The sequence below is a fragment of the Cucurbita pepo genome, chromosome LG20 (genome assembly GCF_002806865.2).
Source record: "Cucurbita pepo subsp. pepo cultivar mu-cu-16 chromosome LG20, ASM280686v2, whole genome shotgun sequence".
NCBI lineage: Eukaryota > Viridiplantae > Streptophyta > Magnoliopsida > Cucurbitales > Cucurbitaceae > Cucurbita > Cucurbita pepo.
The window spans coordinates 7,221,259-7,243,581 of record NC_036657.1 but is presented as its reverse complement, the minus strand read 5'-3'; the positions used below and the strand labels follow the sequence as shown (position 1 = coordinate 7,243,581).

Below are 22,323 nucleotides of genomic sequence, written 5' to 3'. Positions count from 1 at the left end.
ACTCGCTTCCACTTCAATCGTGCATGTGTCGAGAAGAGATAGATTTTTGTGGCGTTCATATGCACCAGAGAGAAACATGCGGATATTCTCATCAAGGTTGTAGCGACGGTTAAGTTTGGTGAGATGTGGGAGTGAAGAATCTCGAATAAAGTAAAACTTATAACCGAAATTGTGTAACTTAGTAAAAAATATTATTAGCTTATAAAAAAAAAAGTGAGGAAAATGATTAGTAATTGTCAAATGGTAGAAAAATTGATAGTAGTTTTTACTTGGGCACAGCGTAGAAAATTTGTCGGTACTCTAAAATTTGTCAGTACTCATTTGGATACCTCACGTTTAATACAAAATTGTGAGCATAATTTTATTATATGAAATTCATTTACATTCTTCCTTGTCGGTCAATGCGAAGAGGCCTTCATTTGCGACATTTCTCTCTCTTATAAATGAGTGGCACCTTCCAATAACTCTAAATAGTAATCCACCCAAAATTTATAACAATCAAACTTCATTCATCTTCAATCTGACATGAATTGCCGGATAATTTTGACAACATTTTTTTCACATCTTCATTGAAGTATATTGTATGATTGATGTTTTTTGATTATATTGTATGATTGATGTTTTTTGATTCATATCATTCAACACTTGTTCAAGAGGATTCGTCTTTGAATCTATTTGTGAAACTTTGCTGCAAAAAATAAGATATGGAAATGCAAACGACCTCACAACAATCTCTTACCTCTATACACTCAAGAATTTTCTTAGGCCACTCTGTTTGCACTCATTTACACAAATGAAGCTCTCAATCTCACCTCTCAAAATTTTGAATAGAGCAAATATTGAATTTTGAACTCTGGGTCGATTAAAATCTAAAAAGATAAAGAAAATAAAAATCAAATTAAAAAAAGATGCAAAGGAAACATATATCCGATCTTACCTCTTGTCCCCCAATTGCCTGTTTCTCATGATCGTGCTGCAGTGATTGCCGTTCAGGTACTTAGCTCCAAAACTTAAGTAGCTAACAATGATTGGTTTTTCTTTTTTAATTATTGAAGTATGAGTTTAATCTTTAATAACTCTTTCAATTGATTATTATTATTTATTTGATGTTCGTTTTAAATCAATTAATTTTAAAAAATTGAGGAATTAATTAGCCATTTTTAGAAGTTCAAATGTGAGATCCCATTTTGGTCAGAGAGGTATAGAGTCATACACAAGGGATGACAACAAGGAGACTAAGTCCCGAAGGGGGTGGACACCAGACGATATGCTAGTGAGGATGTTGAGCCCCAAATGGGGGTGGATTGAGAGGTTACACATCAATTAGAGAGGGGAGCGAGTATCAGCGAGGATGCTGGACCCTTAAGGGGTGGATTAGAGGGTCCCACATTAATTAGAGATGGAGAACGAGTGTCGGCGAGGACGCTAGGCCTCAGAGGGGATGGATTGTGAGATCCCACATCAGTTAGGAGGAGAACGAAACATTGAGAGGAAGTCCAAAAGTGAAACCAAGCGATGTGCTAGTGAGGACGTTGGGCTCCAAATGGGGGTGGATTGGAGGGTTTCACATCGATTAGAGAGAGGAACGAAACATTAAGAGGAAGTCGGAAAGTAAAACCTAATACTAAGAAACTAGTTGAAATTTGGCTCCATTAAAGATAAAAAAAAGTATATTCAATTAATGATTTAAATTCTTAATACAGGTCACTATATTTCAAAACAAAGGGTTTTCCATTGGAATAACCAATCACCATGCAGTTGTAGATGGAAAAACCTCAACTTCATTTATCAAGTTATGGGCTCAAATTAGCATGGACGAATCATCTGTTCCAATCACCGAGCTGATGCCAGTCTATGACAGATCGGTTATTGATGATCCAAAAGGTCTTGCCAAAATCTATGCAAGCGCATGGCTGAACCAAGAAGGACCCGACAACAGGAGCTTAAACCTTAAACTACCCAAAACTAAACCTGGTTTGATCCGAAGAACTTTTGAGTTTACACACCAAAACCTGCAGAAGCTAAAGCAATGGATTTTGAAGAAGAATGATGTGCAAATGTCTTCATTTGTAGTGGCAACGGCTTATCTGTGTGTATGTACAGCCAAGTTGGATGGTTTAAGAGATGGAAATTTGTTGTTCGTATTTGGTGCTGATGCTAGATCTCGTTTAAAGCCACCAGTGCCTTTGAATTACTTTGGAAATTGCTTGGTTGGTAGCTTTCTTTCCATTGAAAGAATTGAGCTTTTGGGTGAAAATGGAATAGCTTTGGCTTGTGAACAGATCTCGAAAGCTATTAAGAATTTAGAAGAAGGAGCTTTCAAGGGAGAAGAAAATTTGGGTGCAATTATGAGTGAATCGACCAATGATTATTCCAAATCACACGCCATTTCTCTTTCTGGGTCACCTAGATTTGGAGTTTACAATGTAGATTTTGGGTGGGGAAAGCCAATGAAGGTGGAAATAGTGTCAGCTGAATCACCATTAGTGTTTTCTTTGAGTGATAGCAAAAATAGCGATGTGGGAATGGAGATTGGAGTGGTTAAAGAGAGAGATCAAATGGAAGCTTTTGCTGCTCTGTTTAATGAAGGTTTTGAAGCTCTTTGAAATCATTGAAGTTGATCCAAATGTGTTGTCAATTCACATCTCTGTTAGAATAAATATATTTTAAGGCTTGTTTTATGTACTCTCATATCCTTGAGGTTTATGCTCTAAATTAATGCATTATTTTGTTTGCATTTTAATGTTGAAGAGTATGTAGTTGACAATTGAAGAATTATGTTCAAGTAATAATGTAGAGGGTTTATAGAATATGGATAAGAATGAGTGTGTTATCGATATGACATACTTTGTAATTGTTACAAATGATTTAATCGAAATTATTCATGTGAAGCCATGTGAGCGAGGGTATCTTACACAATGAATCTGTATATGATTGAACTATGAAATATTTAATCTCTTCATAAATCTTGAGTAAATTATGAGCTCGTACTTGTGGGAGGTTGTCCTTTGATTTTCATGATTGAGAGTGGTTTTTGTAGAAATTAAACAAGTTTATCATTTCGGCAAGTAAATAAATAGTTTCTTTTAAGTGTTAGATTTCAAAACTGAAACAAGGGTGTCCCACTCTTACACTCACCCAAGAGGACTTAGTTTGTTTGATCATAAATAAATTATTCATGTGAGGATAAGTGGTACATAAGGTATAAAATGTCATTATAGGAATAAAGTAGACTTTTGACCAACTCTAATTATGAAGAACTCATGAACGGATAACTTGCTTGTAATGACTATATCAATGAACACAACTTGTCTAAGAGTACGTAAGAGTACTCTTAACATGATGATGTAAGATGCATGATGATGAGATTACTTAATATGATGATATTCCATATTAAGATGATGTACATGTATTAAATGTCATGATGCATTATGACGACGAGTTTTCTAAGACATAACCCAAATTGATGTTAATGATGATGAACGTATGAAAGTCAATGTATGCATGTTGCCTAGGATAATGTGTTATAATGTATTGGGTTGTATCATAAGAATAATTTAAAGATTAAAACTATAGGGATCTCATGTATATTGTGTGTTCATATACATCAGGTTATTTTCCCATTTATGATGATGAATATAGACACCTATACTATGATGATAATCCTCATCATGTCTCGCATGATACTCGGAGGTTTACTAACCTCTAGACATCCGGCTACAGACAACTATCTCGACTATGATGGGTCTAGGGAGGTGTGAACCGCCTAGGGACTCATGCTCGCACGTGTTGGTTGTATGTGGGGGAAGTACTATGCATCCAATTTTGTATGGACTAGAGGTCAGATCTACAATAGTTTTAACGATAGGTCTCTAAGCATGAGTTGCATGTGTTTGCATTCCCTAACGCCAATAGTAAGGTCACTTACTGATTATTTCTTAAAATATTCAAGGCATGTCATACCTCTATTTCAGGTAGAGGCAAGACATCCCTATACAACTGACGACAACATCACAAGTAAAGAACATGACACATGCATCAGATAGTGGTATTTCATTTCTTAGACTTTAGGTTAGTATAGAGTGTTTTAACTTTTAATGTTTGTTTGTTTGATTTAGTATTTCGTTATGTTGTTTTAAAGATGTTTTCGAACATGTAAGTCCATGACAGTGTTTTGTGATGAAGTTTTAAATGTTTAATTCTGCATAAGAGAATATGTTATGATGATGGTAGTGACTTTAAGTTAGTAGAAATCTAGAGTCGTTACAATAAGTCCCACCATGTTGCATGTGTTTGTATTTCCTAACCCTAATAGTGGGGTTACGTAGTAGTTCTCAAAATATTTAAGTCACCTGCCACTCTTATTTTTTAAGTAAAGATAATGCATCCCTATACGGATGACGTTGTCGCGATGAAAGCCATGAGAACAGTGTTACAATAGTTGCATTATATAGCTCTTAGATTAGATAAGGATTTTATTTTATTCTTTTCTTTGTTTTATTTAAATTTCGCATTACTTATTTTCCATTCTTTTGTTTCAAAGCTTTTATTACAAATGTTGACGTTTGGGGCAAGGTTTAGATTTTTAAAAGGAATATTTCGCATGATAATGGCAACCTTATTTTCAAAGAAAAGTCAAATCATTATAATGGTCATCCGCCAAAATTATGTCTACACTCGACAAGTTTAAAATGCCTCAAAATGAACCATAGGGGGTGTGACTAGTCGCTAATTCTTCCTACCTAGGTTATACGCTATCAAAATTAGGTTGTTGTTGATTTGTTTAATTAGCCTATAACATTGCTTTCTAAAATCAAGTTTCCAAACATTTTCTAAACTTTCTTTGCCCCATTTTCTAAAACATTTTTTCAAGAACTGAACTAGAAACTTAAGTATACGTCACCTATGCTAGCGGCAATCAAAATTTCAGTTGGTTGACTTATTTGAAGGTGAGCCTAAATGCCACCTAATTGCGTTACGAGTTCAAACATTGTGCAGTTCAGTGGAAACGTCGTGGCCAATTTAAAGTCAAAGAGCATAGCAAGGATATGGTACCCACTNAAGTGCGATTGTGACATTGTGCAGTTCAGTGGAAACGTCGTGGCCAATTTAAAGTCAAAGAGCATAGCAAGGATATGGTACCCACTTATACAATAACTTTTCTTATTAAAATAGTAAAGAAAGTCAAAGAGAAAGCAAATTTGTGCACCCAACAATAATTTCATAACCTCAAACCAATTTTTCTACAATTTATTTCCATACTTCCGTGGGGGCCAATACGAGGAGAGCTTGATTTACACGTCATTTCTCTCTCTCTCTTACAAATTGACTGCCTCTTGTCATCTTCGTCCTTGTCAAAACTAACGAACAACAACTCTGAAGATGATTGAACAAAGAATAGTCAGAAAAGAAGGTCGGACCATAAACTATGATAGGTAATACTTCAGGGTTGACGAGAAATTAAATATTTGATTTTTTTTAAAATTGAATTTTCAAGATTTTAGTGAGGGTCTTAGATACTAAATTTGAAGATGACGTAGAAAATAAAATAATATAGTAGAAAAATTAAAAAAATATATTGGTCCAAGTTAATTGATGAGGCATTGGAGAGAGCAAATAAAACAAAAGTTTAGGGTTTGAGAGGAAGAAAAGACCACAATAGGAAAAATTGAACCAATCCGGATAGAAGGTCGAATTTGACTGAGTGTTCATCATAAGAAATTCTTGTCGGCATGAGGAGATTCATTATGAGGGATTGATTCGTTCGATTCCTTCAAGAAACGCGAGGAAGAATGAAAGGTAGTTTTTGAGTTTAGATCTTAGATTTCCCTCGAGATTAGTGAGTATTTGATGGAATTAGTCTCTTTAATTTTAGTATGTTGTTCGAGGTGAGTTTTCACATATTTTTGTGATGGACTTTGCAGCCGAATCACGCCAGAAGAAAGAATTCTGAAAAGCCTCCAAAAACGGTAAGAACGTTAATTTTGACAAATTTTAGATTTGAATATCTTTGTCTGTAGTTAATTCAAAATGGTAAGAAAAATACATTCATTTTAGACAAATTAAATCTCTATAACTTTGGTGAAGGATCTGAGTTAAAAACAAATTTGGTAGGAAAAGTGATGAAAATGTAAAGTTACCAAAAAAAAATTCATCAAAATCTAAAATTTGTAGTACATTTTAAGACGTTTCTAATCGAGTAGACATCATTTTGACGAGCGGTCATACAGTTCTATGGAGCAACCATAACATATTCGAATGACACTAAATTTAGTGAGCTTTCATCTTTCATATAGATGAATTTATCTCTAGAGCCACGTGCCGCAACTCATATCGAAACTCTAAATTTTGAGGTTATGGCCAGGAGCCCTACCCGGCCCTCTTCGATTTCGTCTTCGACACTTGTGTCGCCTCGTTTTCTCCAACGCTGCTTATGTCTCAACTTGGCTTTGATGCACAGTCTTCTTTGTGTATTGGATGATGCATCGTCCTCCTCAGTCACAGCATGACACTTATCTGTCTCAGCCCTCACCGGATGCACGTCACTTGAGGGTTGCCACCTTGTTGGTTTACATGTGGGGTCACAACCTACTTGTCTTCTTAGTGAGGTTGTGACATGTGATTTCTCGACCCATTTGGCCCCCATTCGATTATTTTTTGTCTTGATTTCGATATTCACCTTATTATGACTTTAATTAGGACGTACCAGAAAATTTTCAAGAATTCTTAAGCGCTTAACATGTGCAAAAAAACTAGTTCGGGAAGACACGTGTCATCTAGGTAAGTAAACACACGGACTAGGCAAGTAATACTTGTAAGTATCGCTAGAACGTGCTAACATGCGAGCATTCCTTACCTAAGGTGGTTAAAAAATGTATGTTAAGGACTTAAGAATGACGTTTTTGGATGAGTATGTATTGTATGTACGTTATGATAAAATCACCGTTATGCCCCTAGGTTGAGATTAACTAGAAGCATGTTATTTTATGTATAATGCAAAGCTAGAAATAGAATATGCACGACCAAAATACTAGTTGTATAATATGGATGAGTATCTTATACATAATGTAAGAAATTACTAAAATGACCCTATGATGAGATTTGTGATGAATGCTATTTTATATGATTTTCACCTCGTTAAAAAGGAGGATAGACTATTGTGATCTATGCTTCGAGTGATTGAGGGATGGTATCTCTCCGTTGAACAATGTATGTTTGTATGATATAATATGTTATAGCTCTAAGTGTTAGACTACATGTTCTCCCTGTAGAGTGTGTTTATCTACATAGAGTTAGGACATAGAATTAGGTTGGCTAGATGATAACCTGGGTTAGAACGTCTCCAGTAGACTGAGTATCTTAGAATTGTGAGCAACGATCAGAAAATTTAGACCATAGTGCTCCTAGACTAAGAAAGACTTGAAGAGTCAGAATAGAACAACCTGAAGCCAGACTCGATGAGGCAAAGTGTAACCCGACCAAGTATCCCATGGAAGCAAAGTTACAACTCGAAAAAATTGTTGAAGGAAGCTGAGTGAATTCCATTAAGTATAGACGTGTCATCGAAAGTCTGAGGTACTTGACTCGTACTCGTCTAGACCTTTCATATGTTGTTGGAATGATGAGTAGGTACATGGAAAAGCCTACTATGATGCAACATCGAGCGATTAAGCACATTCTTCGCTATGTAAAGCAAACGACATGCTACGGGCTAAAGTATCAAAGAGGGCGAAATCCTGAAAAACTAATTGATTTCACTGCCAGTGATTCAGCTAGAGACATTGACGATAGAAAAAATGGTCTGAGCTTAGAAAATTTGTCGGTACTAGAGAGGAGGAAGCGAAAACTCATTTGGATACCTCACGTTTAATACAAAATTATGAGCATAATTTTATAATATGAAACCGACACTTGTGCACTTCATTTACATTCTTCCTTGGCGGTCAATACAAAGAGGCCTTCATTTACACGACATTTCTCTCTCTCTCTCTCTCTCTCTCTCGCTCTTATAAATCGGCAAACTCTTGTCACCTTCCTCATCACTAATATCATATCTCCAAAACCCCACTTTCCAATGGATCACCTTCCATCTCTGAAGATAATTGAGATATGTAAAGTGGCTCCTCCGCCGCCGGAGCCGTCACGTGCGGCGGCTGTGCCATCGTCTCTTCCTCTCACCTTCTTCGACCTGTTATGGCTGAGGTTCCATCCAATCCAACGCCTTTTCTTCTACGAGTTACCGTCTAATGATATATCTTTTATTGACGAAATTGTTCCGAAGCTCAAAACCTCTCTTTCTCTTACTCTTCGCCATTATCTTCCTCTGGCTGGCAACATCGTCTGGCTTCCACAGTCGGAGGTTCCGACCATCGAGTTTGTCGATGGGGACGGTGTTTCTATGACGGTGGCTGAGTCGGGAGCTGACTTTTACGAACTTTCCGGCAATGGGTTCCGTGAAGTTTCTGAATTTCATCCTCTTGTCCCCCAATTGCCTGTTTCTCATGATCGTGCTGCGGTGATTGCTGTTCAGGTACTTAGCTCCAAAACTTGAGTGGCTAACAATGATTGGTTTTTCTTCTTTAGTTATTGAAGTATAAGTTCAATCTTTAATAACTCTTTCAATTTATTATAATTTTCTTTTTGATGTTCCTTTATGATGGTGATTAATATGTTTTTAAATTCTTAATTTTATATTAAATTCAATTGTATATGGAATAAATCAATTGATTTTTAGAAATTGAGGAATTCATGAGCTATTTTCACGGGAGATCTCATATTGGTTAGAGAGATATCAGAGTCAAACAATGGTGGTGTACTAGCAAGGAGGCTGAGCCTCTAAAGGAATGGACACTAGGCAATGTGCCAACGAGAATGTTGGACCCTGAATGAGAGTGGATTTGAGGGTCTCACATCAATTAGAGAGGGGAATGAGTGCCAGTGTGGACGTTGGACCCTAAACAGGGTGGATTGGGGGTCGCACATCGATTAGAGAGAGAACGAGTGCCAGCGAGGACGTTAAGTCTCGAAGGGGAGTGGATTGTGAGATCCAATGTCTGTTGGAGATGAGAACAAAACATTCCTTATAAAGGTGTGGAAACCTCACCCTAGCAGACGCGTTTTAAAACCTTGACGGGAAGCACCTAAGGGAAAATCCAAAAAGAACAATATCTATTAACGGTGAGCTTGAGCTGTTATAATGAGGTGTGGATTGGGAGTTCCACATCGATTGGAGAAGGGAACGAGTGCCAGCGAGGACGCGAGACCCCGAAGTGGGGTAGATTGTGAGATCCTACGTCGATGAGGGAGAAGAACCAAACATTTTGAAGAACCTCAAAAGTGAAACCCGAAAGAGGACAGGTGTGTGAAATACTAAAGACGCATTTTACCATACTACGCTTAAAATCCCAAACTTAAATCACAAACTTCAGGGAAGTTTCAAATTTCTTCTTAGTATATATTTTAAGAAATTAGTTGAAAAAGCGTATTCGATGAATTACTCCATTAAAGATGAAAATGTATATTTTAACTAATGATTTAAATTCTTAATACAGGTCACCATATTTCAAAGCAAAGGGTTTTCCATTGGAATAACCAATCATCATGCAGTTCTAGATGGAAGAACCTCAACTTCATTTATCAAATCATGGGCTCAAATTTGCATGGACGAATCAGCTGTTCCAATCGCCAAGCTAATGCCATTCTATGACAGGTCGGTTATTGATGATCCAAAAGGTCTTGCCAAAATCTATGCAAGGGCATGGCTGAACCAAGACGGACCCAACAACAGGAGCTTGAACCTTAAACTACCCAAAACTAATCCTCGTTTAATCCGAAGCACTTTTGAGTTCACACACCAAAACCTGCAGAAGCTAAAGCAATGGATTTTGAAGAAGAATGATGAGCAAATGTCTTCATTTGTAGTGGCAACGGCTTATTTGTGTGTATGTACAGCCAAGTTGGATGGTTTAAGAGATGGAAGTTTGTGGTTTGGATTTGCTGCTGATGCTACGTCTCGTTTAAAGCCACCAGTGCCATTGAATTACTTTGGAAATTGTTTGGTTGGTGGTGTTCTTTCCTTTGAAAGAGTTGAGCTTTTGGGTGAAAATGGAATAGCTTTGGCTTGTGAACAGATCTCCAAAGTTATTAAGAATTTAGGAGGAGGAGCTTTAAAGGGGGCAGAAAATTATGGGACACGTATGAGTGAAATGACCAATGATTATTCTAAAGCACAAGCCATTTCCCTTGCTGGGTCACATAGATTTGGAGTTTACAATGTAGATTTTGGGTGGGGAAAGCCAATGAAGGTGGAAATAGTGTCAGCTGAATCACCATTAGTGTTTTCTTTGAGTGATAGCAGAAATAGCGATGTGGGAATGGAGATTGGAGTGGTTAAGGAGAGAGATCAAATGGAAGCTTTTGTTGCTCTGTTTAATGAAGGTTTTGAAGCTCTTTGAAATCATTTGAGTCGACTCAAATGTGTTATCAATGGTGGATGTATTTTAACGCTTATTTTATGTCTTATTTTGATTATTTTGTTTGCATTTTTATGTCATCCATTGTATAAAAAATTTCACTAGATGAAAATTCATTTCTTCCTTCATTTATTCCTGTATAGAATTAAATAAATAGTTTTTTAAAGGTTGATTTCAAAATTGGAACTGTCACAGCCACCGACTATGCAATGATGAAATCATGTAAAACAAGATGGACAACAAGAATTTACAAAAAAAAAAAAAATAGCAAATAGGTAGAAAGTTTAAAATCAAAACAAATTCATCAAGTAGCGTATGAGTTTCATGAAAAGTATTTAAATAGTTTACAAAAATGTATGACAAAACTAAAACAAGAACATGTGTAGACTCCTAGACGCCCCGGGACACTCCTCAATGGCTTTAAGATTCAGCACGCGTTTCCGCCTCGAACCATGGCATCACTCACCTGAAGAAAAAAAAAAATAGAAAGGAACGAGTATAAAAATACTCGGAAGCAGCCTACTTGTAGTCTCTTCTCGCATCCTTATCTTAGTAGGTATCCACGTTCTTATCTCGGGGTTCTAAGGGAAGCAATCTAAGCTGCAACTCTCTTTTCTGTATCTTAAGAGGCTTGCCCATCTTATGTAGTGGAATGCTTAGTCCTGAGGTGAGGCGCGACCTCACAAGCAAATTTGAGGGGATCGTATGGCTGGATTTGAATAAGTAACTCTGTCTGAACATCATCCGTGGAGGTTAGCTGACAACCCTCCCACGAGACCATACATCCACTAAAATCGGGGGTTGCGACCCCCTGTGTGCCGATCAGCTACTAAGTCATCCTACGTGGCTCCACGTCCCCCGCTCAGGGATGGGTTCCTACAGCCCAGGGGTCCTATTTAGAAGACCCCCTAGCTAACACCACTAGGTCGGGGCACCTGTCACACTTCCCTGTCCGGATCTGCCTAGCTCAATGATCTTAATATTGGAGCTCAGTCTCGACGGTACGATATCGGAGCAGAGAGGGAAGTGGAGGTTCTGGTGACACTATCCACACTGCTCAACTCTAGCGGGCTACCTACAGTTACCGTGGTGTCCTACTATTCTTTTTAGGGTGGAACTTGGTGGCTTAGACTTGGATTCATATGTCTCTAGGATTCTCGTGCAAGGTCTCACAAACCTATCTAGTTTGAAATTCTGGGCTATGGATCCGTTGGTAGTCGTTTCGCGGGTTTAAATACACGGTACTCTAGAGGTCTCCCAACCTAGGGGCTCGTTTAGCCTACTTAGTCACAAGCACCCTAATTTAAGCTCGTAGTTTCTTCCTATTCAATGAGAAACATAACACAAACAATCATGCACAAGAGTTAACACACAGCTGTTCATGCAATATTAACAAACATGCTCAACGGGAATATAACGTCCATCTTCTCCCGGAGCGCAGATTTCACAAGTTTCACATCCTCCTCATGCATACATACATTATCATAATCTCAATCTAAATAGATTATATTATCATTCATATCTAGAAGCCATAGATTTCCTTGTTTATTTCATTTTCACAGTTTTCGTACTAATATGCTAGGTTCGACTAGCTAAGTTTATGGGTATGATACCATGCATGCTTATTCCAAGCGGTTCCTACAAGTACTGCACGTGGGAATCCAAATGGTTACTTACTTAGTTGACGCGTGCGTTCCCTAGCTCGAGTTTCTTGGCGGAAAGGATTCCAAAAATTCTGGAATTTCCTTGACAGATCCTAATTCACATAACAATAGGGTCAATATCAAAATCGGGACGAAAAACAAACAAACATAGATGTAACAGAGGAAAAACAACTCCTCAAGCGCCTACACGCTCGACTGACGCTCTCTGGAGGATTACTACGCGCAATTCCACGCGCGCGTATCTACTCGTGCAACGCCTACTTAGTCGCGGACTAGAAAGCTGGGTCAGACCAATCGCGTCGAGGCAGTTCTCTAGATGCGGTTCGGATCGCCCTCTTTGAACTCGGGTTAGCTTGAATCCCGCGCTCTGCCGCGTGTCAGCCAACGTGTGGATCATGCCTCACCAACCGGAACGCGACACGTGTCTAACGTAGATTCTGGCCGACGCGTGGCGGTGTCCTTTCTCTCTCCTGCATATGTTTAAATTTCCAAATCGTTTGGCGTATTCGCATTTTCGATCTATTTTCTTCAGATTTTTTTATGTTCAAATCCGTAATCCGAATCAACAAGTTTTCTTTATGAACATTGTAGATCTCATATTCTACTCCTTCAATATGATTTTCTTATATTTTTCTGATAATCACCGGTCTTAGTATTTGAGTTCGAATTTGGAGAAAAATACGAGTTCTTACCGAAAATCTCGTTTTCTTGAAACTCCGATTCGAATGGAAGTTTCGACCGCCTTCACTTCAAAACTTGCGAAGATCACAATCCTGAGGGTTAAAGTCCAAGAATTACTAAAAACACCACTAGCACACGAAAATCTCGATAAACATTTTGATCTAGACATCGGCGAACTAACCTTGAGTTCTTGGTCAATTTTTACGAAATAGGAAGGTGCGATTCGTGAACGCACCTTGCCTTGGACTGCTAAAGGTCTAGGTCAAGGATTCTCAGATCTCCGACATCGATTTTTTATCCGATCTTCTCCTCCAACCTCAAAACCCTAATCTCCTATCTCTTTTTTCATCTCCCGTCAAGTAATAGTAGGGAAAAATGACTATTTTGCCCCTATGTTGACCTTGAGCGTTTTTTTCTTTTTTTTTTTTTTTTTAAATAAAAACTCAGGTGCTACAATTCTCCCCACCTTAGGAACTTTCGTCCCCAAAAGTTGATCATCCTCGAAAGAGTTCGGGATAAGACCTCCTCGTGCCATCCTCACATTCCCAGGTGGCTTTGTTGGCCCGATGATTTTCCTATAAAACCTTGACTAAGGAAATATCCCTTTCTTCGTACTTTCCTCACATCACGTGCCATTATCCCCATGGGTTTCTCTTCATATGATAGATCCTCCCAGAGGGCCAGCGTCTCATGATCAATGATGTGGATGGGATCCGGAGTGTACTTTCTCAACATCGATACATGGAATACCTTGTGCACTATGGCAAGTGTGGGTGGTAATGCTAGTCTGTATGCCACGGGTCCTACCCTTTCTAGGATTTCAAAGGGACCCACGAACCTCGGGCTCAGCTTGCCCTTCTTCTCAAATCTCAGCACTCCTCTTATGGGGGCTACTTTCAGGAAGACGTGATCACCCCGTGCAAACTCGAGATCTTTCCTACGAGAATCTGCATATAACTCTTTTGTTGAAATAAACTTAAAATGCCAAATGCAGTCAATTTGCTAGGAAAGTTAATTTGAAAAAGCCAAAGGAAAGAAAAGGCCCAAGAGTTATTTTAGGGAATGATGATACGGTTTATGGGCGTTTCTCTCACCCTATTATTAGTGTTAGAAAAGATATAAATACGTAATCCTTTTCCTGTAAAGTCAGATAAAAAACGGAGGGAAAAAGGATACAGAGCAATAGAAAAGGTTTTTTTATTTTTTTTATTTTTATTTATTTATTTATAAAATCAGTGTTCTTTGTCTCCTTGTCTCTCCTCTCTCAACATCTCCTTCACAAGTACTCGAGTAGTACTTTCACAAAGCGGTATCGGAGCATTCTATCGGTAGTGTGTGTGAGATTTACTTCATGGTCCTGAGGAAAAGCCTCTCGAGTAACCTGAGGCTTGACCTTTCTTCAACCTCTCCTCGGGACGGGTGCCAGTGGCGGCGTCTGTTCCCTCATCTGAGGTCAGCTCTGTGTTATACTCCAGAGGTGGGTGCTACTCCACCTTGAGGATAGGAAAATCTGGGTCCTCTTCGACCCTTCTCCTGCCCCTCTTAGGACCAGGTTCGAGATAATCTCCCCTTCTCTTAGGCGCCATTATCTATAAACAGACGAGGAGTGAGAGTCAATACTACGTTCTCATTGTGCCTAATCAAAGGAGCACATTCATTAGTATTTTTTAACCCTCATCTTGGATCTCATAACATATAACTCAAGTCTTCCTACTTCTCAATTATCAAAGAACTTACCAGGTTGCGGCGAGGCATATCGAAGCTTAAGCTACAGAGACACTAGACTCTATAACCTAATGTTTAAAGGACCTAAAACTCAGTTATTATACTTATCAAAATCGAGATGAAAAACAAGCAAACAGAGGCAGAATGGAGGAAAGACAACTGCTCACACGCCTACATGCGCGACTGACGCACTCTGGTCGTGAATTTTTTCTCCTTATTTCAAACTCGTGAAAATATCTGGTCGTGAGCTACACGTGTTTGATGGGCATGGTCACAGAGGATACGACTCTCTATCCTAAATGTCTACAGAACTTATAACCTGGTGCTCTGATACCAATTTGTCAACCCAAGCCCACCGCTAGCAGATATTGTCCTCTTTGGGCGCCTCTACTAGGGAGAGGTTTCTACACATGGGGTAGACACGAGGCAGTGTGTCAGCAAGAAAGCTGGGCCTCGAAGGAGGTGGATTTGGTGGGAGTCCCACATCGATTGGAGAAAGGAACGAGTGCCAGCAAGAACGTTGGGCCCTAAAGGGGGTGAATTGTGATATCCCACATCGGTTGTGAAAACCTCTCCCTAGTAGATGCGTTTTAAAATCCTTGAGAGGAAGCCCGAAAGGGAAAGCCAAAGAGGACAATATCTGGTAGCTGTGGACTTTGGCAGGCAGTTACACAATTTGAGCATGAAATGAGTTGGTTTGTTGTATGTAAGAGAACGTTAAATGTTTTGATCCAAGATAACATATGTGGAAATGTTATTATGTATGTTACTAAAACACGTACGTACTGTCTTATGAACTGAAATTCATGACTGGGCATCCACTATGCTATGTCTTTATTTCATATGTTATGATGTATGCGGTTATACGGGGACGATTAGGGGTTCGCCAACTAACCCCTAATTGTGAACCTAACTCGATTGTAACATGAGTGACAGAGGTCTACATTTGTACCTTATAAGTTGGTTATGATTACTGTTCATGCATTTGATTTATGCGGTTATACGAGGACGGTAGGGGTTCACCAACTAGCCCCTCATTGTAAACCTGACTTTATTGTCAGAGGTCCGGATAACCATAAAACTGGCATATGATGTTTTTTGATATATGATTTGTGCAGTGGAGATTATTAAGAAGTTTGCCCCTTAGCTTCCTTTTAGTGAGCCTATTTGTATCGAGGTCGTGCCTCGAAGATCCAGAGATATGATAATGACGAGAGACTAGCAGAGATGATGATGAGAGACTACAAAAACGACTAACGGGCCGAATGCATTAACTAAGATTAATAAAACTCAATAACGAACTGCAAGCCACAATAGAAGGATAACACTCAAGTCTATGAAGTTTTTTCGTTTTTCTTTTCATGTTTCACCATTTATCTTTTATTTGGTCAAAATAGAAGAACAAAACAAAAAAGAGTAGAAGCTACTTAAAAGATAATACTCGAATAAGAATAAGAATAAGAGATCAGAGATGGCGAGCTAGCAGCTAGGATATTTTCTTCGTGTTCAACATTTTTATGTCATTGTTGCACTACGTGCTGGGGATGCTCACCAAAGTTATTTAAAACTATCTCCACGGACCAACATAGATCTTTTTTTAAGCTTATTTTGTCTTTACTTACATACTTGTTAAGAAAATTTCAAGAGGTCACCTAACGTAAGATTGTTCCAAACTAAACACGCTTAAGTTTGGAATCTTATGATTGATCCACCAAAAGTAGGTAACGTGATTTTTAAAGATAGTTTTCACTCTTAGAAGCAATTCAACACAAGTAAATAATGCGATCATATCATTGAAGATGCAAGGGATTGTCGAGGCCATCAGGTGCCAAATTTGGACTCCAAACCCTGGTCCAAATTCTAGGTATGAGATTACATTTTAGGAGGCATTTGAGTAAGGAAAACAATGCTAAAAGAATGCCGGTTGGTAATGTAGCCATGTCACACTAAATGTTGGAAATGTCAAGGGAATCAGTTGCTGAATCCAAATTCTAAATTGCGGTCCAAATCTTCAACATAGGGCACCATTTGAAATTTCCAAAACATAAAAATCAAAAAATTTAATTATTTAATAAGGGTTGTTCGGGTTTTATTACTTATTTTTATTTATTTATTTTTGGAGTTATTATCTTTAGTTGAACTTCCTCTCAAAATGCTTTAATCACTTAAACTTTACCTAATCCACACAAATCCAATTGAAATGTGGCATTCAATGGTTGATTCTCTTTCGTCGGCCAACAATAATGGTTGATTCAATAGTTGCATTTTTTCTTTGGTGTTAGATATGTAATCTATAATAATTGTACTCATTGATATAATTATTAAAAGTGAGTCGATATTTACGAGTTATAAATACATTTTGTTATCTTAACTACCACCCTTTATCCTCTAACGGATAATTTTTTATAATTGAACTATAAATTAAGTCTCTATCGAACTAGTGAGGGAGAGTTCCACTATCCAAGTCCCGAAATCAGCGCTTGAAAACTACTCATCTACTCGTCCCCAAAATGATAGACATATTGAATCAATAAGGTCAATCAAACAATAAACCCTTATAAGTAAGAATTCTCATAATTCACTCCGAATTAGAATAAAAATATTAATTTTCTCAATTAACGGATTTACAAAGAAAATTAAATACTTTGAAATTCAGTCTTATCCAAATACATTGTATAAGATATCCAACTCACACGCTTTCGTATGAATTATTTGGATCAAATCATTTATAATAATTATAAAGTAGGACGTACCAATAGAAAACATCAAATTTTATTCATATACCATACATACCATTTAGGTTATTATTTGAACATGATCATTTAACTTTTGATTTTTTATACAATAAATAATATTAAATTACAAATAAAATTATTTAAATTATTATTAAAGTCAAATACTTAATTACAAAGTGTAATTAGGTAATAACTCCGACCATAATTATTTGTATTAGTAGTTCCCAAGTCTACAAGGAGAGATCTTTAATATTGTAAATTCAACTTTAAAGCAATATATATAACGGCCATTTTTGTGACTTTCTCTTGTCAAAACTCAAGGAATCGGTTTCAATGGATGATCTTCCATCTGTGAAGATAATTGAGATATGTAAAGTGGCTCCGCCGCCACCGGAGGTGTCACGTGCGGCGGTTGCGCCGTCGTCTCTTCCTCTCACCTTCTTCGACATGATATGGCTGAGGTTCCATCCAGTCGAACGCCTTTTCTTCTACGAGTTACCGTCTAATGATATATCTTTTATTGACGAAATTGTTCCGAAGCTCAAAAACTCTCTTTCTCTCGCTCTTCGTCATTATCTTCCTTTGGCTGGCAACCTTGTCTGGCGTCCTCGGTCGGAGGTTCCGACCATCGAGTTTGTCGACGGGGACGGCGTTTCTTTGACGGTGGCTGAGTCGGGAGCTGACTTTTACCAACTTTCCGGCAATGGGTTCCGTGAAGTTTCTGAATTTCATCCTCTTGTCCCCCAATTGCCTGTTTCTCATGATCGTGCTGCAGTGATTGCCGTTCAGGTTCTTGGCTCCAAAACTTAAGTAGCTAACAATGATTGGTTTTTCTTTTNTTAAAAAGGTTAATCTTTTAACAAGTCTTTCAATTTTTTATTGAGTTCGTTTTAAAACGTATCACCTATGCATGAGTTACAATGTTGTCGTCAGCCGTACAAGAATGTCTTTGCTCTCTCTTCTTCCTCAATCATTATTTTATTGATTCCCCTCCACGTCCCATTGATACTAGCAATCAGTTTATCCTCTTGGCCGACAAAGTTACGTCACCGTTTGGTAGTAATCACTCGTGTGCATCAAGGTGTTTCCTGGCTCGTTAGTCCTCTCTTTCATGATGTTATCTGCACTATACGGCGGTGTCACAGGGTTTCATGACCGTTCGTCTCCCTCTTCCTTCCCTCTCGTTTCTCGATGTTTTTGGTGGACAAATCGAGGTAGATAGACTTAGTGAGAGGGGGACGGGCGTGTCCTTCGAGAGGTTGCCTGAAAATTTCAGTGAGTTGCCGGAATTCTCGAGATTGCCATCGATTGGTTATCTTTTTTTTTTTTTAACCATTAGAGACTGAATTGAAAAGTTATAATATAAAGGACTAAATTGAAACTTTTCAAATAATATAGGGATTAAAAAAAAAAATTAGAAATTTTGATATATTGAATTGATGATTTAAGTTCTTATTACAGGTTACCATATTTCAAAACAAAGGGTTTTCCATTGGAATAACCAATCACCATGCAATTCTTGACGGATTAACCTCAACTTCATTTATCAAATCGTGGGCTCAAATTTGCATGGACCAATCATCTGTTCCAATCGCCAACCTAATGCCATTCTATGACAGGTCGGTTATTGATGATCCAAAAGGTCTTGCCAAAATCTATGCAAGGGCATGGCTGAACCAAGACGGACCCAACAACAGGAGCTTGAACCTTAAACTACCCAAAACTAATCCTCGTTTAATCCGAAGCACTTTTGAGTTCACACACCAGAACCTGCAGAAGCTAAAGCAATGGGTTTTGAAGAAGAATGATGAGCAGATGTCTTCATTTGTAGTGGCAATGGCTTATCTTTGTGTATGTACAGCCAAGTTGGAAGGTTTAAGAGATGGAAATTTGTTTTTCGTGTTTTCTGCTGATGTTAGATCTCGTTTAAGGCCAGCGGTGCCTTTGAATTACTTTGGAAATTGCGTGGTTGGTAGTTTTCTTTCCTTTGAAAGAATTGAGCTTTTGGGTGAAAATGGCATAGCTTTGGCTTGTGAACAGATCTCAAAAGCTACTAAAAATTTAGGAGGAGCTTTAAAGGGAGAAGAAAAGTTGGGTAGACTTATGAGTGAAGCGACCAATGATTATTCCAAAATACAAGCCATTTCCCTTGCTGGGTCACCTAGATTTGGAGTTTACAATGCAGATTTTGGGTGGGGAAAGCCAATGAAGGTGGAAATAGTGTCAGCTGAATCACCATTAGTGTTTTCTTTGAGTGATAGCAAAAATAGCGATGTGGGAATGGAGATTGGAGTGGTTAAAGAGAGAGATCAAATGGAAACTTTTGCTGCTCTCTTTAATGAAGGTTTTGATGCTCTTTAAAATCATTCGAGTCGATCCAAATGTGTTCGTGTTTATTAGGTTAAAATACTATTTTGATGGTCGATTTATTTTTAGGCTTATTTTATGTACTTTCACATGTTTGAGGTTTATTAGTGTAATCTTAAACCGTATGTGGTTGACATTAGAAGAATCAGGTTCAAATAATACCTATCTTGAGTATTTTTAGTGGAGATTGCACAAAAGATCTTCTAAACTTTCTCCTAAGTTACTAAACTTTCTCAAGCAACTACTCACAAATCTTCATAATCTATCTCCTAAACATTCAAATCAATAATTACTCAATCTTTCTAATGGATCTCCAACTTTTAAATCAATAGCTACTAAATCTTCATCCTAAAATTGCTCTACGTTAATAACTTCTTTTGCTACCTCAACTTTATGAGGAGTGACTCATATGGATGAAAAAGAAAGATCAGATAACTCGTTCTTTTCCAGGTACGAGCGGACATGGCAGCCATAACAAAGAAAAAAGAGTTCGTAGACGTTTGCGCGGAGGTGGTGGCAGAGGAGGCCGTGACAATACCTCACAAACCCATGACAATGCCAACTCCGGAAAGACAAGAGTATGATCAAGTGTTATGAAAATACGGGCATTATGCGGCAGAGCGCTGCAACAAGGAGAGCGACGAGGAGGCAAACCTCATGTTCTCGGATGATGAAGAGCCCACATTGATGTTGGTCGAGAAAATGTCCAACCTGTTGATGCTCAATGAAAAGAAGGTTATGACGAACCCCTTCATAAATAGAGAAGACCAAGTGGAGACCAGCATGTGGTACCTAGACGACGGAGCGAGCATCTCAGATTCACCTATTTAAATAATTATTTTATCATAACCATGGCCGAGAGTGACCAACTAAATTTGTGCCACTTTCCTCCAAATGGCCACCTAGAAATTGGTAATCCATTTAACGTGTATGGCAACCTAAAAAATTGGTTGTCATCTAAAAAATTGGTAATCCAATTCAACATGTTTGTCAAATGGTCAAAAGAAAATATTCAATAACTTAGTCAAATGTGTAAAAGCTAAATAAGTAAACCTCATGCTTTTATCTAAGAATCTCCTCCTAACAATCTCCTCCAAAAACATGTGGTATATCTATCTTATTATTTGAACTCCGATCTTTGAACGTAGTTCCTCAAATTTTACCCGCACCAGAGACTTGGTAAAAATGTCTCCAAGTTGTTCCTCTGTTCAGATGAAGTCAATCTTGATAAGCCCTCGATCTGCACACTCCCAAATGTAATGGAACCTGATCTCTATGGGCTTGCTCCAGTCGTGCAAAATCGAATTTTTGATTAGGGAGATCGTAGCTTTGTTGTACACGTAAAGCATTGGTGAATCGCCTTCTTTTCCGATGAGTTCTTCCATTAGTCGCGCAAGCCAGACTCCCTGTGTTGCTACTGTCGAAGCGGCAATGTACTCTGCTTCGCAAGAAGATAAAGCAACTACCTTTTGCTTAGTTGATTGTCAGCAGATCACGCCGCCTGAGAGGAAGTAAATCATCCCGATGGTGCTCTTACGATCATCAACGTCACCGACCATGTCACTATCACTGTAGCCAACCAGCTCAAGCTTCTCCTTTCCTCTCCTTGCGCAGTATCTCACACACCAGCCTCTGGTTCCGGCCACATAGCGCAGGATATGCTTGACAGCCACAAGATGCTCCTCCTCAAGTGCTTCCATAAACCTACTCACGTATCCAACGGAATAAGAAAGGTCAGGGCATGTGTTTACCAGATAGCGCAGGCTCCCGACAATGTTGCAGTAATTGGTGGAGTCGACTGCTATTGTAGTGTCGGCTTTCCTTAGTTGGAGTCGGGCTTCCATTGGCGTCCTTGTACGGTTACGTTTGCTAGCCCAACTGTGTTCAACAGCTTCTTTGCGTACGCACCTTGACAGATGGTGATGCCGGCAGTACTCTGTTGCACTTCGATGCCGAGGTAGTAGCTGAGCACGCCGAGATTGCTCATCTTAAAGTTCTTTGACATCTCCCTCTTGAATCTTCTAAGGACTTCCATGTCGCCTCTAGTGATTATGAGGTCGTCGACGTACACTCCCACGATCAGTCGTTGCTTGTCGTAGCCGTGCGTGTACGTGCCATGTTCAAAGGCGAACTTCAGCGACAGTAGGGTACTGTTGAGCTTCGCATTCCAGGCTCGTGGTGCTTGCCAAAGCCCATAGAGTGCCTTGTGTAGGCGCAATACCTTGTCAGGGTTGTCGTTGTCCAGGAAGCCCGGTGGTTGTCAGACATAGACGATCTCCTTTAGCTCTCCGTTGAGGAATGCGGATTTCACGTCCATGTGGTGGACCTCCCAGGAATGATATGCCGCGATTGCCAGCAATAGGCGGACAGATTCTAGCCTTGCCACTGGCGCGAATACCTCCTCGAAGTCCACTCCTTGCTTCTGGACGTAGCCCTTCGCCACTAGATGGGCCTTGTGTTTCACAACTTCTCCCTCTTCGTTACGCTTCAGTTTGAAGACCCATTTGAGCCCTATGGCTCGGTGTCCCGGCGACATGTCCTCCAGACTTCATGTCTTGTTCTCAGTGATGGATGTCATCTCCTCCTGCATTGCCTTTAGCCAGCACGGGTTCCTTTCTGCTTCGGCGAAGGTGTTCGGTTCATCTGCACTGATAGCATGCAGTTCGGCCATCTCTTGTT

General features: G+C 38.9%; 3 protein-coding genes across 3 annotated transcripts; all 3 read left to right on the top strand.

Annotated features, from left to right (window-relative positions):
* Nucleotides 1–240: 240 nt before the first annotated feature.
* Nucleotides 241–2,607, top strand: LOC111782796 (malonyl-CoA:anthocyanidin 5-O-glucoside-6''-O-malonyltransferase-like). Its single transcript, XM_023663594.1, has 3 exons — nucleotides 241–295; nucleotides 917–993; nucleotides 1,704–2,607. Exons 1-3 carry the CDS (start codon nucleotides 241–243, stop codon nucleotides 2,604–2,606), a joined length of 1,035 nt encoding a protein of 344 aa, XP_023519362.1. The 3' UTR covers nucleotide 2,607.
* Nucleotides 2,608–7,984: 5,377 nt separating this feature from the next.
* LOC111783252 (phenolic glucoside malonyltransferase 1-like) lies at nucleotides 7,985–10,547 on the top strand. The gene is made up of 2 exons (XM_023664167.1): nucleotides 7,985–8,530; nucleotides 9,552–10,547. Exons 1-2 carry the CDS (start codon nucleotides 8,075–8,077, stop codon nucleotides 10,452–10,454), a joined length of 1,359 nt encoding a protein of 452 aa, XP_023519935.1. The 5' UTR covers nucleotides 7,985–8,074; the 3' UTR covers nucleotides 10,455–10,547.
* A 7,042-nt stretch (nucleotides 10,548–17,589) lies between these two features.
* On the top strand, nucleotides 17,590–19,795 carry LOC111783346 (phenolic glucoside malonyltransferase 1-like). The gene is made up of 2 exons (XM_023664271.1): nucleotides 17,590–18,066; nucleotides 18,739–19,795. Exons 1-2 carry the CDS (start codon nucleotides 17,611–17,613, stop codon nucleotides 19,636–19,638), a joined length of 1,356 nt encoding a protein of 451 aa, XP_023520039.1. The 5' UTR covers nucleotides 17,590–17,610; the 3' UTR covers nucleotides 19,639–19,795.
* The last annotated feature ends 2,528 nt before the right edge of the window (nucleotides 19,796–22,323 follow it).